Here is a 16,414-nt window from a genome sequence, read left to right as displayed (position 1 = left end):
CATGAAATGCGACAAAATTTAATGTACCAGAGAACCTCATGAAATACGTCACTTAAAGGGAGACTATAGGCAGAAACTAGGAGGTAAATTTAAAGTCTAAAAAGACTCAGATTGTGTTTGATTCAGCGGTAGGTATAAAGTTTCGATAGTGAGACTAAAAAGGCCTTCGTGTACCGTAACTTATTCTGACCTACTTTGCTTTTGCCGATAGTAACCCGTTAAGAAGTCAAGTGATGGCCAGTCCAGTGGGTCACAGCACGGCTATCCAAAGAGACAGATGAGCACATTGTGTCAGAAACTGTTGCTCACAAGGACAATGTCTGTAGTCAAATGAATCCTCGTAGTGTAGCTGAAATCAACCTGTCCTACCTCATTTCCGGTGCTTACAATTATCCCACTTCATTTACAGTTACACTGCCCGCAATCAGGCCTGTTTCATGCAACGATGCCATGGATTTGGCCACATCCTTTAGCACGCTGAGCATGTCCCGCAGCGGCAGTGAGGGCGTTTTGGTCTTCAATGCGTGGGACTCAATGACTCCTCTACCACGCAAGGCAGGAGATGACTGCCCTCTTGGTAACGTTTGACTATCTAAAGGGTACCGTCCTCGTCATTTTCGTCAACTGAAAGTCAAAAGAAACAAGAATAGCTCCAAATGGCATTGAAACCACGATATTTGTCGGTTATTTTAGTAGTACACAACAGTTTCAAATTCTTTTGGATCTTTGGAAAACATGAAGGTAAAATTGTGCCCTGGCCCAAGGAATCGTGACCAAAAAAATATGCTGAATAACAACACAATTTCTCCAACTCTCCTATACCCTGCTGGTCTATCTTTCCCATTTCCCCCCTGATGAGATCAGCAGCGTAATTGGTTTAGGTTTGATTGGTTTGATGGAATGACAACCTAAGGCTGCTGGAGGGAAACGACGATGAGGACGCGGGTTGCCGAGCGCGCTGCGCGGATATTGTATCCCGCGATGCAGAGAGCGCTGGAGCTGCAAGAGAGGTGCTGCAGCACAGACGACTTAGGACCGTAATGCTACAGTTGACATAGAAATATCAACTCGTAGTAGGAAGTGAGTGAGATCAGCGCTAGCCTCATCTCTGGGCTAGATCCGGTCTTACCCTTCCGACATTCCCAGCATCATTAGGGGGACGTCGAAGGTAAGGATCAGCCGCCAACCAATATCTGATATAAGAACCTATTTTTAAAAACCTTTTTACTTACTGGTAGACACATTCGTCCTAGTGCTTCCAGAATAGTCCAACTGTGCTTCTTTCTTTCCACATATCAGTCTAAAAGAAAAACCTTTAATCAACCGATGGTCATTTCACTCGGAAATAGGGCTGGTCAAAGATACGAGTCTGAATCTTTTGAGGAGCAAGTACAGTACCTCTCTAATTAGGACACCTCTCTATGAAGAACAGCACTTGTCAGTTCCAAGGGTATTATTGATAGAGATTACACTGTATATATATATATTTTAGTTGTCTATTGTGGATGAGGAAGCCCTTAACGTCTTACACAACGGCACATGTCCAGCGCTAGCCACATCGCTGGGCTTGATCTGCTCTTACCCTTCCAACATTTCCAGCATCATTAGGGGGACGTCGAAGGGGAGGATCAGCCGCCAACCAATATATGATAGAAGAACTTAATCTAAAAAACATTTTAACTTACTGGTAGACGCATTCGTCGTAGTGCTTCCAGGGTAGTCCAACTGTGCTTCTTTCTTTCCACATATCAGTCTAAAAGAAAAACGTTTACTCTGCTGATAGTCATTTCGCTCGGAAATGTCTTGGTAGGGCTGGCCAAAGATACGAGTCTGAATCTTTTGAGGAGCAAGTACAGTACCTCTCAGGACTCCTCTCTATGAAGAACAGTACATGTACTTGTCAGTCGCAAGGGTGTCATTGATAGAGGTTATACTGTATATATATTGTAGTTGTCTATTGCGGATGAGGAAGCCCTTAGCGTCTGACACAATGGCACAGATAGTCGACGACGACGACGACGAATGACGACGAACACTGTGTTATCGTATAGCGAAAGATAAGGGGAATAACAACCCGATTTCTCCAACTCTCCTATACCCTGTTGATCTATCTTTCCCATATTCCCCTTATAAGATCAGCAGCGTAATTGGTGTGTGGACACGTGTCGTGATCGAATGGAACCAGAAGGCTACCCAAGATACTGATGGAGTGACGGAAGGCGACGTGGGATGCCGAGCGCGCTGCGCGGATATTGTATCCGCGCTGGAGCTGCAAGAGAGGTGCTGCACACAGACGACTCAGGACCGTAATGTTCCTAGGAAAATGGTTAAAACATGTTTTCATCACTCAAACCAGAGTCTTTCAAAATAATTTATTTGAAAAACTCTGCTCAAACTAAGTTAGGTTATTTATTTCCTCCAAATGTTTTGTGTACATCATTGACATTTCTGTACAGCGCTATCATTGTATACATCTGTTTGTAAACACACCCTTACCATAAATGAAGGATTCTCCAGGGGACCACGTTTACCTTCCCAACATGTCTATTGACACGTGTGTCTTCCAGTGCCACTGTCTTTTGCGAGAAAATGGGTTGGAAACTGTTGGGACGAAAGTCGTAGTCGGGCCGAAGACGCCCCGCCGATTGAATGCGGCCCGTTCGGAAGCAGTTGAGAATGGTTGAGAAACAACAGCGAAAAGCGGGGGGGGGAAATACAAATAATGGCGGTTTGAGACAAATTATAGTTCGTGATTAGTGTTTTCAAACCCAATTTTTATGCTTCATAGTTCGAATCACCATTTGAAGTGCGATGGATTTGGAAGAGGAATCGTTTTAGAATTTGTGTGGCCAGTTGGCAATTTCGATGAACATGTTGTTAACTCGTTTTGGTCGATTATTCTTTGACATTGCGACCGCGGGAATCGTTATTGACAATAGCCAGGATTAGCAGCCGCCCGACTCTGACTCCGAGTACGAGTACGAGTCAGAGTCGGATCCGCGCGCGAATGTTCAGTTTGATCGATTAGCAACGTCACGACTCCCGGTCAGAGTTGATCTCAGTTCCAGGTGTTTTACGTTAGATGGCGCTGCAAAACGTAAACATAGCAGACGACGGAAACAATCAGCTGATCGGCAGTGATTTTCCTTTGATCGTGAATTAAACCAGTTATAGAGAAATGGCAGATAGGCCTACATCTTGGACTTGGGAGCAAAAAATAACCCAAGGGCAATTGCATGCTTCCTCACTTGTAATAACCATTGATAACTACTACCATGCACATGATGCATCGCATGTACACATGATGTACACGCATCGCATGCGCATCGATGTGCAAAAAAATCGCGAGAATGCCACCCAACAAAGATGCCCATACAGAGCACCTTTTTTCCACCAGAACTACATTGCTGGGCATTGACATATCCTTGAAAGCATTTACATTTAAAAACGATCAGGAAATACTCCGAATCTACGATGATAACAGAGAAATTTGCACTGGGAGCGCACTTACGAATAGAGGACGTCCAACTCGGAATTTACGAGCGAGTACGAGTGACCACTTGGGAAACCCCCGCACTGTTGATGACGTAAAGCGCAAAAAGAGAATCACCTCGTTCTCGGAGTCGGAGGCGGGCGTCTGCTAATCCTGTCTATTGACGTATTATAGCCGTGCGACTCGCGTACTTCATGTATTTGAATTGGCAAGGAGCCAACCACCGTCTTATGTTCCGTAAACTTGTGAGAAATTATAGTTATACGTTCAATCCGTTCAATTCGAACAATTAATGACTTGATTTATTGATTTATTGTGTGCACACGATCCGCGAACAGTTAAATTGCGTCCGCCCTTTTATTTTGGAATTTTGATAACTAATTCGGCTTCTTTGCCGATTTTCATTCGTTCATTTATTCGGGTTGGATTTTTTCTCGATTCTAAAGTATATATCAATGCAAATTATTATAAACTGCCATAAAGGGATGGCATCCCTAGAATAAACGGAAACCGCTCCAAGGACACAGAGTGGATCGAACTCTACTAGGAGTGAATGAATAACAACAGATTTTTTCTCCCTCGGTAAGTCTATGTTGTTTGACATTTTGTCTTGATTTAGTTTTCGTCCTAGTGACACAGTGGCGCCATAACACATGGTCTCTCCGACCGGATTTGATAGGAAATAGCATAATCGACGGAGATTTCGAGAAATGAACATATTATTAGTATGTGGACATTCATTTATTAATCGCTACAGAAATTACCTGAATCTCCAAAACCAGTCATATAATAGGACATCGTCATCGACTAGTTATGAAAATTGTCTTGGGATTCAAGGACATTCTGTATATGTACATGGGCAAGGTGGCTTGCAGGCAGACCGTACAGGACTGAATTATATTGAAGGACACGTAAATCGACTTCAACCCCAGATCCTAGTGTTAGAATTGGGAACAAATTATTTGACCAATAACATTTTACCAGATGATCTTGCAAGAACAGTCATCAACTTTAGCGGTTATCTTTTAAGCCACACATCTGTTCGTTGTATTGTACTCTGCCAAATAGTTAGCCGCAGACGTACAAGGGCATGCCCCAGAGAGGAATTTGATATTCATAGATTAAGGTATAATCAAATCATTCAGCGGGAAGCTAGGAGGAACTCCCATATTTATACCTACAAACACGATAGGACAATTTTAGTCAGCTTACATGATAGATTATCTCGAGATGATATTCATATCACATCTCCCAGAGGACTGGAGCTTTATCACTTCAGTATTAGAAAAGCCATTTTGATTGGACTTCGTAGGTTCTCGGAGTTACGTCATTAAAGTAAATGAAAGTTGGACAAATTAGTGACGTCATCCATGACCATACAGTTCAAGTTTGATTTCATGATATATCGCTGGTCTTTTTAAAATTAGTCATAGTTTCATGTTGGTTTCACGACATCGGTAAATATAGGAATAGTCTAGTTCGTGGTTGGATTGTAAACTAGCCCGAACTCTATTGGAAAATTTAGGAATAGTCAAGTTCGCCTGACCAATTTTGAAACTCATGATTGAATTCTCGAGAAAAGACAGGATGCATAAGTTAAACAAAGAAATGGATATGCCTAGGCGGTCCAATCGTCCAATTAAGCTACCCGGCCATCTTAGAGACTTTGTTTTACAAAAATTCAGTGATGACGCCGAATCACAAACCTCCAGTCGTTCCTCAAAATTAGAACGTTTAAGAACAGAACGGGACTTCATTAGCCAGGATGTTACGGCTTATTGTAAAAAAGTTCAAGACCTCATCACGAAAAATGGAAGTAAATCTACCTTAAAAAGGTTAGATCAGAGACTAGAAAAATCATTCAAGGACCTCAAAGAAGTCACCAACAGAATTCTTGAAGCCGGTGAAGAGGATCTGCCTCTTGATGCATATGAATGCGCAAGTTTCCTCAACAGGACAAAGCAAGTAGTTGAAGATTATCAGGATCTGATTGCAGAGACACTGGAAATCAGAAGCGGAGAAGCTCCCTCAGTTGCCAGTGAAAGGAGTTCGGCGAGTCAACGTCCTAGTAGTGTTCAGGAAACACAAGTCAAGTCTTCAACTCCCCATGTTCGAATTGAGGAGAATATTGACACTCAGCAAAATTCAGTCTCCCACACATCGGTGGGAAACCAGGAAGGTGTCATGAAAGAAGCATTTGACCAGGAAAACTTCGAAGATCATTTGCAGGGAGCTGGCAAGGATGAAACACTCAGCGAAGGTTCCATTAAATCGAAGGAGGCCCAGATCAAATATAAAGTCGCATCGCTACGAGTATTTCAGGAAAAACAGCGATTTGAGAGGGAACGTAGGTTGCGAGATGCTAAAGAACAGTTGTTACTTCAAAAACAAAAGGACGAAGCTCAAAGAGCCAGATTGGAAGCTGAGTTATGGACACAGGAGGAATTACTTAAAGGTATAACGGCTTTTGATTTCTCTAAACCATTCTTTTTATACAATGGCAAGTTTACTAACTAAATAAGGTATACACTGATATCCCAACATGATTGATTTAGCAGGTTCAGCATAATCAGCTTTTGTAAATTGTAAATCCCGCCACCTGCGAAAACGAAAATCACTCGTCGGCCAGACAGGAAGTGACGTCATCTCAGGCATCTCAGGAATATCAGAACCAAACAAAACATGGCGAATGCATACAGCGAAAGCGATTCTTCATCAATTTGTAGCGATTGCAGTACTTCATCGTCTGCTCTCAGCCAATTTCTTGCTGCCGATTACGATAGTGGTGATGCTGATGAGTTATTCGACGATGTTGGGGATCCAGAGCCAGTTCCTGGACCGATAGAACCCTACATGTTTGAACCCGTACCTGTCCTGAACAAGATGAAGTACAGCATCAGCATGAGCATGTACAGGCGCAGGCAGCTGTACTGTAGTAGCAGAAGAAGAACAGCGGCCAACGAGGCGAGATAATCTTGACTGGTATGGAATATTACAGTTTTATTGTTTTATCTAGACACCCGTGCCCAGCATGTTGGAGACGGAGGCCATTATTTTCAAGCACTGTCACCCACTGAACACTATAAATGAAGAGCCTACCTACCTACCAGTACCATCGCCAACTATCTATAGCCTACCGGTACCGTATACCATATTCACAAAGGCCTCATGACTTTCCGCAGTGCATGAGCTATTGTCCGTTTGCGGGTGTCCTTTTGTTCAATCCCAACTCACAAAAGATTTGTGTACTCTTATTAACGTTGCGTGGACTTACTTCGTGAATAAAGTCGACCAAGTACTACTACCATGACACTGCTTATTAATCTCATGACTACAATGTCACTGTAACTGATATGATAAATACAGGCCTATATTACTATCATTTCAGGTGTCACTGCGACAACTGTCAGATCCAGCAAAAAGAGGATGAATGTACGTGCTGCCACGAGATCCAAAGGGTCCAAGACAAGATGGCAGAGATAGAGGCCGAGGGGACGACATGTATCATCCAACACCCAGTTTGCCTGGACCATCATGTCCTGCAGGTGGCCTGGCTTCAATACAGACAGCAGCATGGTCGGGCAGCATATGATGGGCCGTATGAGAAGAGGATGCGGCACATAAGCTACAGACAGTTAGCGAGGTGGTGTTGGGGGTTTCTGGGGCGGGATGTCCGTGTGGTTTTGCGATCATGTGCGGTGAGTCGGATAAGGGCACAGTTCATGCCCCCCCGGACTCGAGGAGGATGCTGAATTCAGAGGTTTTCATCAAGGGGACTCTGACTAGACACTGACTACAAGTACAATGACATTGACGAACAAGAAATATTGTGTTCAGTTGCATGTATTTGTTCATCTGTACAAAATTTTAAAGTTTCAAATTTTAAATACATTGCTCATATAAAATGCCAATACTGGTGATGTTATGTTTGTTAAACAGGACCCGTACAAAATCAATGATGACTAGGCCCAAGGCCAAGGATGCAATTTGTGATAGCTTCAACTTGATGGTCGTCAAACCGAATTGGCTCCCACCACATACAGTTTACACTGGAATCTAGAAGTCCAACACAAGTCACTTCCCCACATGCTCCACGTAGCGTTTTCCACTCTGGTATTTGTTGATGGCTTCCTGCTTATCCGGATGTTCGAAGGCACTGGAAAGTGGGGGTGGGGTTCTTCATTCTGACAGATTTCTCCAGCTCGGATGATTCTGCACACCTCTTTCTGAAGTTCAGTCACATAGTCTGAAAAAAGACAGTTGTTGTGGTGATGAACAGCAATTAGTCAGCGGTGACCTAGGTAAAGGGGCTGGTCAATATTTCAAATTACATGTGTTCATTTGAAAACTGCCAGCACATTCTAATTACAGGATGTTTTGAAGCGTTTCCCCATTCACTTGAAAGACTGGCTAGGGACACTTTTCATGGACCACCCTGTAGTATTACTTTGGAAATGGTACTCATCCGCAGGGGAACATCGTAGATTCCTTCACCTGGCCTATTTTTTTAGAACAAAATAATACAGACTTACTGAATGTGCACTTGGTCAGAACACGTTTCACTGAAAAGCATCCCTTCTCGAATTTGGGGAATGAAATGTTGAATTGTTCTGCCCCATTCTCGAGTTTGGCTTGGTCCCTGCCACTGTTCTCATTGAAGTGGAGTCCAGCTAACTAGCCTACAAGTAGAAACATATTAACATGTGAATGTGAGCGGTCAGTTTGGCATAATTATGTATGCTTATGCTTATGTAGTCTTTAAAAAACTACATTGATGGGTACAATAGTTGAGTGCCAAGTGGAAATGTCATAACCATTGAATGAAGTCATACGACACATCACACAAGACTGAGTGATAGACCATGCCTGCCTGCGTGCAAGGCCCTATGCATATGCTAAATATGTCAATGTCAGGCCTGGCTTATATGTAGGCTATAACCATGCACATGCCCACATCACCTGAGTATTCAACACAATAAATGGTAGGTGATAAAGTATGGAATTAGTGAAACCTTGGAAACACTGATAAACCTTGGAAACACTCCTTAAAATGCATAAAAACATGAAATAATGCCATTCGAACCTAACGTGGTTACGAATCAACATTTGGAGCTTATTCTTACATGATCAGATCGGAATTTTATGGTAATTTAGAAATCTGTCGCATATCCGATATAGTCTATATTTTAGAACAACCCAGTTGTACCTCGCCTCCAGTGTACAGTACTGATCTCCCAAATATGGGAAGACACGCCCACCACACACCCATAATATGGACCAATAGCGCTCCGCTTATAAATACGCCACCACCACGCGGGGCCTATTTGAACTACGGATCGGTCTGTTCATACAGGGTGATACAGAGAAAATTGGGGGCCTGTCATGCATTATGCATGGATAAGGTTGACGACTATGTCTAGGCCTAATTGTCTATGATTGACTGATATTTTATAACAAACGATGAATAAAAGAAGCCTAGTCATGTATGTTTATTACCGAAGTTTGCGGATGAAAATTTCCTTCGCCGTGAGCGATTTCTTACATCTTCCAGTACGCATCGAGGGATGCAGAGATCTTTGTGACGTCACCAGTTCTAAGCGGTTTTTTTATTCACGTGTGTGTTTGTCCTATGATCTCGTGCATCTAGTACCGAGCATAATACTTTATCGTCTATGGAATACAAAACAATCATAAAAACTAATTTTTGCTTCCATTGAAGAGAAATAAAATATTTTAACGACCACAGCGCATTGCCAATTGATGACGTCATCCTCTACATTAAAAATGTTGGCTTCTGAACTAACTGGCAAATTGCTATCAATAAAGTCAGCTGGGACGAGACTGTCAGTTGGGAGGGTATAAATCGTGGAACGAACGCACCCGATTTCCCGCGCTATTTGCACAGTGATTCCATGGTTTACATTGAATATTCCAAGGTTTATCAGTGTTTCCAAGGTTTCACTAATTCCATACTTTATCAACTACCATAACATTTCGATAACTACAGAATAGCCGGGACAGTAGTATGATTATGTACACTCTGTCCCTCTGTACATTATGTACACATTCCTATCATTTAGCACAGAGTGTCCCGGGTATTCTGCAGTTGCTCCTGAGCAAACAATAATCATGGTACTTCAAAACAATCGTCAGTGAAGTGTTTTGAACACACTACGGCCGAAGTGTTGGTCGGTTTCGGATCCACGAAGTCCACTCTCGTTGTTTGTACAAACTTCACCCACTGACGTCGAATTGCTGTTTTTTTCGGGAATGAATGCTTCGAAAGAGCACTCGATGCATCGGCCGTGTCACTACAGCCGAACAAAACACATCTATTCACCATATCAATTGATATTTCGCATGATATCTCAAGAAACTATTCACATGCAAATGCACTGCACCGACCGCCATGATATTCCTGAGAGCGCTCGGTCTTCCTTTGTTGTCGTCATCGCCGAAGATTCCCGAAGATTTTCGTTTTTATTGGATGGGCGTGGTTTGGGAATAAAAGTTGAAAGAAAACGAACCACATTGCTTGAAATCGATTTTTTTTAAATTAATTGTTGTCTTAATGCATACTTAGATCTTCTAAACCAACATGTTGGTGCCACTCAGTTATACCTTTAATGAAAGTAAAGTCGATTTGGAGCCACTTGGTTACTCCTGTACCACAACATTACCACCGGAAAGATTGGCTCAGAAAATAGAAAATAGAAAACCGCCGCCGGAGATAAAAAGAAAACCTGTCCAGTGGAAAATGCCACCTTCTGTAGGATTGTCAATGATCAAACCTGAGGCTTTCACACCTGTTGATACATCGCCAAAAAAAGAAGGGTCTACGGATCTTAGGATATTTTTTCAGGGAATGGCGAAACCGTCTCTACCAAAATTTGGAGGTGAAAGGGGACGTTATCAGGACTGGCGAGAACAATTCGATATATTCGTCGATCAGACTGATGTACCAGTTAAATACAAGGTGATAATGCTCAAAAACTGTTTAACAGGAACCCCCCTAGAATTGGTTCAGAGATTGGGCTACACAGACATTCAGTACCAAATGGCCCTTGAAAAACTGGAAATACGTTATGGCGGCAAAAAACGCTTGCTACAGCAATACATTGACCTAGTCTTAGCTACTTCACCCCTGAAAGAGGAAGATCTGACAGAACTCGCAGACTTTTCAAATAAACTGTGCGACTTAGTTGCAAATCTGCAGGAGGCTAACCAAGATCATGAACTTATAGGCACCTCCGCGCTGTACACAATAGTGCTCCAAAAGATACCTGATCGGATGCTTTTACAGTACCAAGACACACTACTTTCATCGAGTGTTGATGGACTCAGTACATTCACCAGGTGGCTAAGTCGCCAGATAGCGATACGACTGGAAATGGCCGAGTTGAAGGGGCCTATAAAGAAGCAAGGAGGATCATCGACGTCGACGTCCAAAAAGAACCCTAGGGACTTCAAGAAATTTCAGAAAAGCCAAGTACATTCAAGCTCAGCACCGGATACATCGAACAGCACTACACAGCAAACTGGTGCAGCGAAAACTGATACTGGAACTCAGAAACAAATATCAGTTCAACAGAAGAAATCTTCCTCAACCTCAAGTTGTCCTTTGTGTGAGGATACACATTCTGTCAGCAACTGCAGGAGGTGGTACAAACTTTCGGTACCCGAAAGATGGAAGGTTGCTAAAGAGAAGGGCTGGGTTGTTCAAAGCCCCGCTAACTCTTAGCGACTGGCTAGGTACAGGATAAACCCCTGCTAACTTTAGCGAGTCGCTAATTGGGTTGTTCAAATTTTTTTTTTGCTTAGCGGGTCATTATCTCCCTGCTAAATCTGGTCATATTTAGCGGGCCCAGGGGGCACCGATATCTCCTTGCTAAGCCACCGCTAGCATTTGTCGTCTGCTCTATCATCCAAGATGGCTGCGCACAGGATGCTGCTCCTGGACTTTCCAGCCCAAAATCGCAGATTTCAGCGTAATTTCCGCCACAGACCATTGCCGTTGGAGGAATTTAGTGAGATAAAATTGCAGAAAAAGTACAGATTCAATTCTGAAGGCATACATTTCATCTGTGACTTGGTGAGGGATGATTTGATGAGGGACACGGACAGAAATCACAGCCTGAATGTGGAAACACAGGTGTTGGTCGCCCTCAAATTCTTTGCATCCGGATCTTTTCTGGACGATGTTGGTGACATTTTTGGCATAGATAAGGGGACTGTATCGAGAATCATCCATACGGTGGCTGCATCCCTGGTGGAACAAAAAGACAGGTTCATCAGGTGGCCTGATGCAGGGGAGCGAAGACACATCAGGCAAACATTTATGGAGAAATACAGATTTCCAAACGTCATTGGATGTGTGGATGGGACCCACATCAAAATCCAAGTCCCCTATCCACCAAGAGAAGTTGCTGAGGCCATGGCTCACCCAATGCTGTATGAGGCTGCCTTTTTCTGCAGGAAGCATTTCTACTCAATAAATGTACAGGGCATTTGCAATCATGAAGGTGAGTAGCATCCTATAGCTACCCCCCCCCCCCCCCCCCCGAGAGAGAGAGAGAGAGAAATGTTTTCTAAGCCACTGTCTTTAGACTGGCCTGTTGTAGTGCTATATTATTATTCACAATGTGATCTTATTTCTGTTCCTGAAAAGTTTTTTTCAGTGTATTTTCTCCTTGAAATCGATCACTTCAGGTACTATTACTGTGCATACCTAGCTAAATTAGTGTCTAGTTTCGTCTCTGATGACATTTATTTCGTAAAAATCGCTGTTTTTTTCTAAAAATGTGTTTTTGTGGTCATTTTGGCTGTTTATTTCGAGGGTACGGTAGGAGGTCATCGTTCACTCGATAACTCTTTTTAAAATGAAATAAACGCGTTTTAAGATACATGATATGAATTGATATTAATATTCGTTAAGTGGGATTGTCGGTGGACGTTCATTGTTGAACAGTTGTGCTGGAATTACGAAAATATATCGATATCGTTGAGAGTTCATTCATTAGGGGCCTGCTCTCAATTTTCCTTACAACGCCTCTAGCACTGGGCAATTGCCACCATCTTGAAAAGCAGTGCCGCGGATGGCTATCGCATCGCCACTACGCATGAGAACACGATGGCTGCCCTGCGCTGCATTGATAGTTCGTAATAAATTCACATAAAAACACACCAGAAGATCTCCGATTTTATTTACAAAGATCATATTTTGTTATTTATTGATAAAACAAGCCATTTTACCACAGCAGGTGACACATATTAGGCCTGAATAAGACTTTAGAATTTGAAGTGGTGGTGACGATGCCGATATCCAAGATGGCGGAATTATACCAGTGGTCAAATCTCATCTATTTTGGGTAATTGCATCATTATTTCTTTTTGTGATTGGTGATTTGTAAAATTGAGAATGATTGAAAAATCAGTATTTTTTCACCTAAAGGCATGAGTGAACATTTGATAATCAGTATTTTTTCACCTAAAGGCATGAGTGAACATTTGATAAGTTTATTGTGATTTAATTGGTAATTTGGTCGACATTTTGACAATTATATTTAGCAATATTTCGATAAATGCGGACCTGCTTCTTCCTCTTTTCGTAATCCGTTCGAAGGGGTGACGGTGTTTCGATAACTCAGGTCAGTTTCACGGCAAAAATAAGTGGTAGTTTTGAAATTCGAATGTGATGTACACTACAATGCACGTGATTGATGGTTGAACATTCACTCTCGTTGACAGTGTATTATTGAAATACTTATTTGATTGTGATGATGGTGTATTGTACTATAACTATAGGCCTTGCATGCTCCCAACGTGTGGCATATTTCACATTGATACTACCAGTAGGCCTATCAATTACAAAAAAATAGATAGTGAGTAAAAATAGGCCTACAATCAATGCTACATGTCATGAGGGTGGGAACGGGGAAGGGACGGGGGGTAACTGTCTCGACGTCCCGTTAGGAAAAAAGGCTTATCCCGTTTCTCAATAAGCAATTTTAGCCGAATAGTGACGCAAAACACGGCTTGTCTCGAATCCCGCTAAAATAAGGGTGTCTATCCCGAATCCCGACAGTTATTTTCGGCCCATCCCAGTGTCCCGAAAATACCCGTTCTCCCCCTCATACATAGTAGACCATATTGTCACATTGATGTTTTCTTTCATTTATACAGTTAGACTTCCGAGATCTACATTTTCGACAAAGGCCTGGTGTAATATTACGTACTTGATGAAGGTAATATTAATTTCTTCAAATTTGAAGCATGACGTTAATGGGGTACCAGCACAACTTCATTGACTGCTACGTGGCGCTGGTGGTAACTAAGGTATTGCATCGCTCATATCACTTGAAAAAAACATTTACCCTAGTTACGACCAAAGCTGTTTAGCAGAGGGCGATACCTCATCAGGAGCGCCACAATCATATCATTGGTGTGAAAGCATTTGTATGAAGTTTTTCAGTTCTCAATGTGTTCAAAACCTTAATTGTGAAATTGTGCACTTCGAATTCAAATTCACGTCACTACGTTAGTTTGACATCCATTGATGTCACGGTAATTTCACTGTTATGCTGTGCTGCTTTCAGGTTTAATGACACGAATGAGTACAAGTACATTACATTTTTCGACGAAGGCCTTCTGTAATTTCATACGCTTCTTACGGTTAGTATTGATTCATAATTTCTAGTAAAAAAGTTAATTTTGAAAGTGAAAAATATGTTACAATACAATAGACCTGCAAATACCATATACGCAAGTTTTGAACAAATATCACACATATTCCCCAGTTGACTTGTGATGATATTGATAATGGTGGTGGTGGTGTTATCATGTACATGGCTTCTAACGTAGTAAATGTTTTCTTTTCAGCAACATTCAATAGATTTATTTACTGTATTATCATTTCGACCAAGGCGAATTCGACACTTCAATTACACAAGGTTAGTAACTTTTGTTCACAAAATCCAAATGGAGGCAAATACAGAACAATCAAACTTAGTCATTCCAGTCAGTTACTGAAGCACAGTGAAAACTGTCGGGAGCAGTGCAACTGATGGCATGTCAAACTTCCAGTGACTGTCCCTGTCCATATATTTCAAGACAGAACAAATCTTGTAATCATTTTGTTTATGCAATGTACGTTATTATGTATCATTTCAGCACAATCAAACTTAGTCATTCCAGTCAGTTACTGAAGCACAGCGAAAACTGTCTGAATTAGTGCTGCTGATGGCATGTAATTACTCTACTACCACTACCAGTGACAGTCAATGTCCATATATTTTCAAGTGTGCGAAATTAGTACTCGTCTACTTCTTAGTGTTATTTGAATGCAATGTATGTTATAAAAATATTTTTTTAACACTATATCAACATTCTCATTCCTGTCAGTTTCTGAAAATCAGCTAAAGCAATCGCTACCAATGCAGCTGATAACAGCAATTCTTTTTGTTCCCAATGCCCATCCATGACAATATATTTCACGCATGTGACAGTCATGTAATCATCCTGTTTTTTGTGTTTCTATTCATGCAATAAATAAATTCAGTTTTTTCAAATCATTGGTGCTACAAAACTATTCTCATTATAGATTATTCATATTTTATAAAATGCTGTCATGTCAAATTTTGTGTCCTATAAATCATTATGAAGTCGGCATTTTATATACAACTTTTGTACTCCTCCTAAATAAACATACAAATCTTGTTTTATGTAAACTTTGTATATGTGACCCGTTACAGCAAAACCAGGCACATGTCGCTCTGAGCTTGGCAGGTTGAGACGGACTGTTTGTTCATTTATCTATTGTCTGCCTTTTGTAAAATATGAGCACATCAATTTCTTCCATTATCTCCTGGTGTCATTTAGGCTCATGTTCTGTGCGACATGTACCTGGTTTTGCTGTGACGGGTCACATATTCTATAGATATATACAACACTCTAATGTCACAATGCCTCTCTCACTCGCTTTTATATAGCAAGATGTATGAATAAACATGACACACCAACTATGTACAAAATTGCTAACAAACTGCACAATTTGTCAGTACACCACATGAAATACAGAGATATGTCTTAATTCTAATCTTTCATTAGCGACACCATTTCTTACCCGAGTGCCTCCTTCATTCATACATCTTGTACTTTGACATTTAACTCAAGATACCCATCTTTGAATATTTTTAGTATACCAAGTACCGGTACTACAATGTCAATGTATTGAAGTCATGTTCTTGTAGTGTTATTGGCTTTCAATTATCTTGTCAAAATACCACTTGGTTCTCGCAAAATCTCAATAAAAACAAATGCTATTGCATGTATTGCATATTCTAACAGCTATCCACTGTATCGATTTATCCATCATCTGTACTATTTGTCACAAAAATGTTATATTATGTAAATCATATTTCATTACATAATGCACACTGCCAATTACTGCTGAACCATTCATATGTCATTTAAATAAATAATTTTTAACTTTTTAAAACCGTCTTATAGTACTGTTCTTGTCACTTAGCTGAACTAATTGCTCTATAGCATGAAATTTCCAGAAATGCCCCAGGGACTGAAAAGTGCTGTTTTAACAGAGAGGTGTCCTAATCTGAGAAGTCGAGTTGAATGGAAACAACCAATTTGGAACCAAAAACTACTGTCCTTATTAAAGAGGTTGTCCTCAATAGAAAGGTGTCCACAAAAAGTAGGTCCACTGTATATGAAAGTACAAACCCTGGTACATGTAGTGACATCATCTACTCCTCGATGTGGACACCTGCAAATGCAGCGACAATGGGTGATATGAATAAAGACTAGCAAATGATTTTATCTAAAACTCCATGTACATTTACACTAGGCCTTTCTGTACAAAATTGAAGTAAAAGCATTTGCTAGTCTTTATTCATATCACCCAATGTC

The 16,414-nt window shown here is 41.3% G+C and overlaps 1 protein-coding gene and 1 long non-coding RNA gene across 2 annotated transcripts; both read left to right on the top strand.

Annotated features, from left to right (window-relative positions):
• The first annotated feature begins 11,423 nt into the window (after positions 1 to 11,423).
• On the top strand, positions 11,424 to 12,023 carry LOC135494032 (putative nuclease HARBI1). The gene has a single exon (XM_064781783.1). The coding sequence runs from the start codon at positions 11,424 to 11,426 to the stop codon at positions 12,021 to 12,023; it is 600 nt and encodes a 199-aa protein (XP_064637853.1).
• Positions 12,024 to 13,521: 1,498 nt separating this feature from the next.
• LOC135493692 (uncharacterized) lies at positions 13,522 to 15,367 on the top strand. The gene is made up of 4 exons (XR_010448273.1): positions 13,522 to 13,737; positions 14,089 to 14,164; positions 14,372 to 14,442; positions 14,663 to 15,367. It is a non-coding gene; the product is annotated as an uncharacterized LOC135493692 (long non-coding RNA).
• The last annotated feature ends 1,047 nt before the right edge of the window (positions 15,368 to 16,414 follow it).

The sequence above is a fragment of the Lineus longissimus genome, chromosome 9, assembly GCF_910592395.1.
Source record: "Lineus longissimus chromosome 9, tnLinLong1.2, whole genome shotgun sequence".
Taxonomy (NCBI): domain Eukaryota; kingdom Metazoa; phylum Nemertea; class Pilidiophora; order Heteronemertea; family Lineidae; genus Lineus; species Lineus longissimus.
The sequence above is the reverse complement of the archived record's forward strand: the minus strand, read 5'-3'. Positions and strand labels throughout refer to the sequence as shown.

Excerpts from the sequence above, each read along its gene's own strand:
- LOC135494032 (XM_064781783.1), top strand. The coding sequence starts at position 11,424 with ATGGCTGCGCACAGGATGCTGCTCCTGGACTTTCCAGCCCAAAATCGC.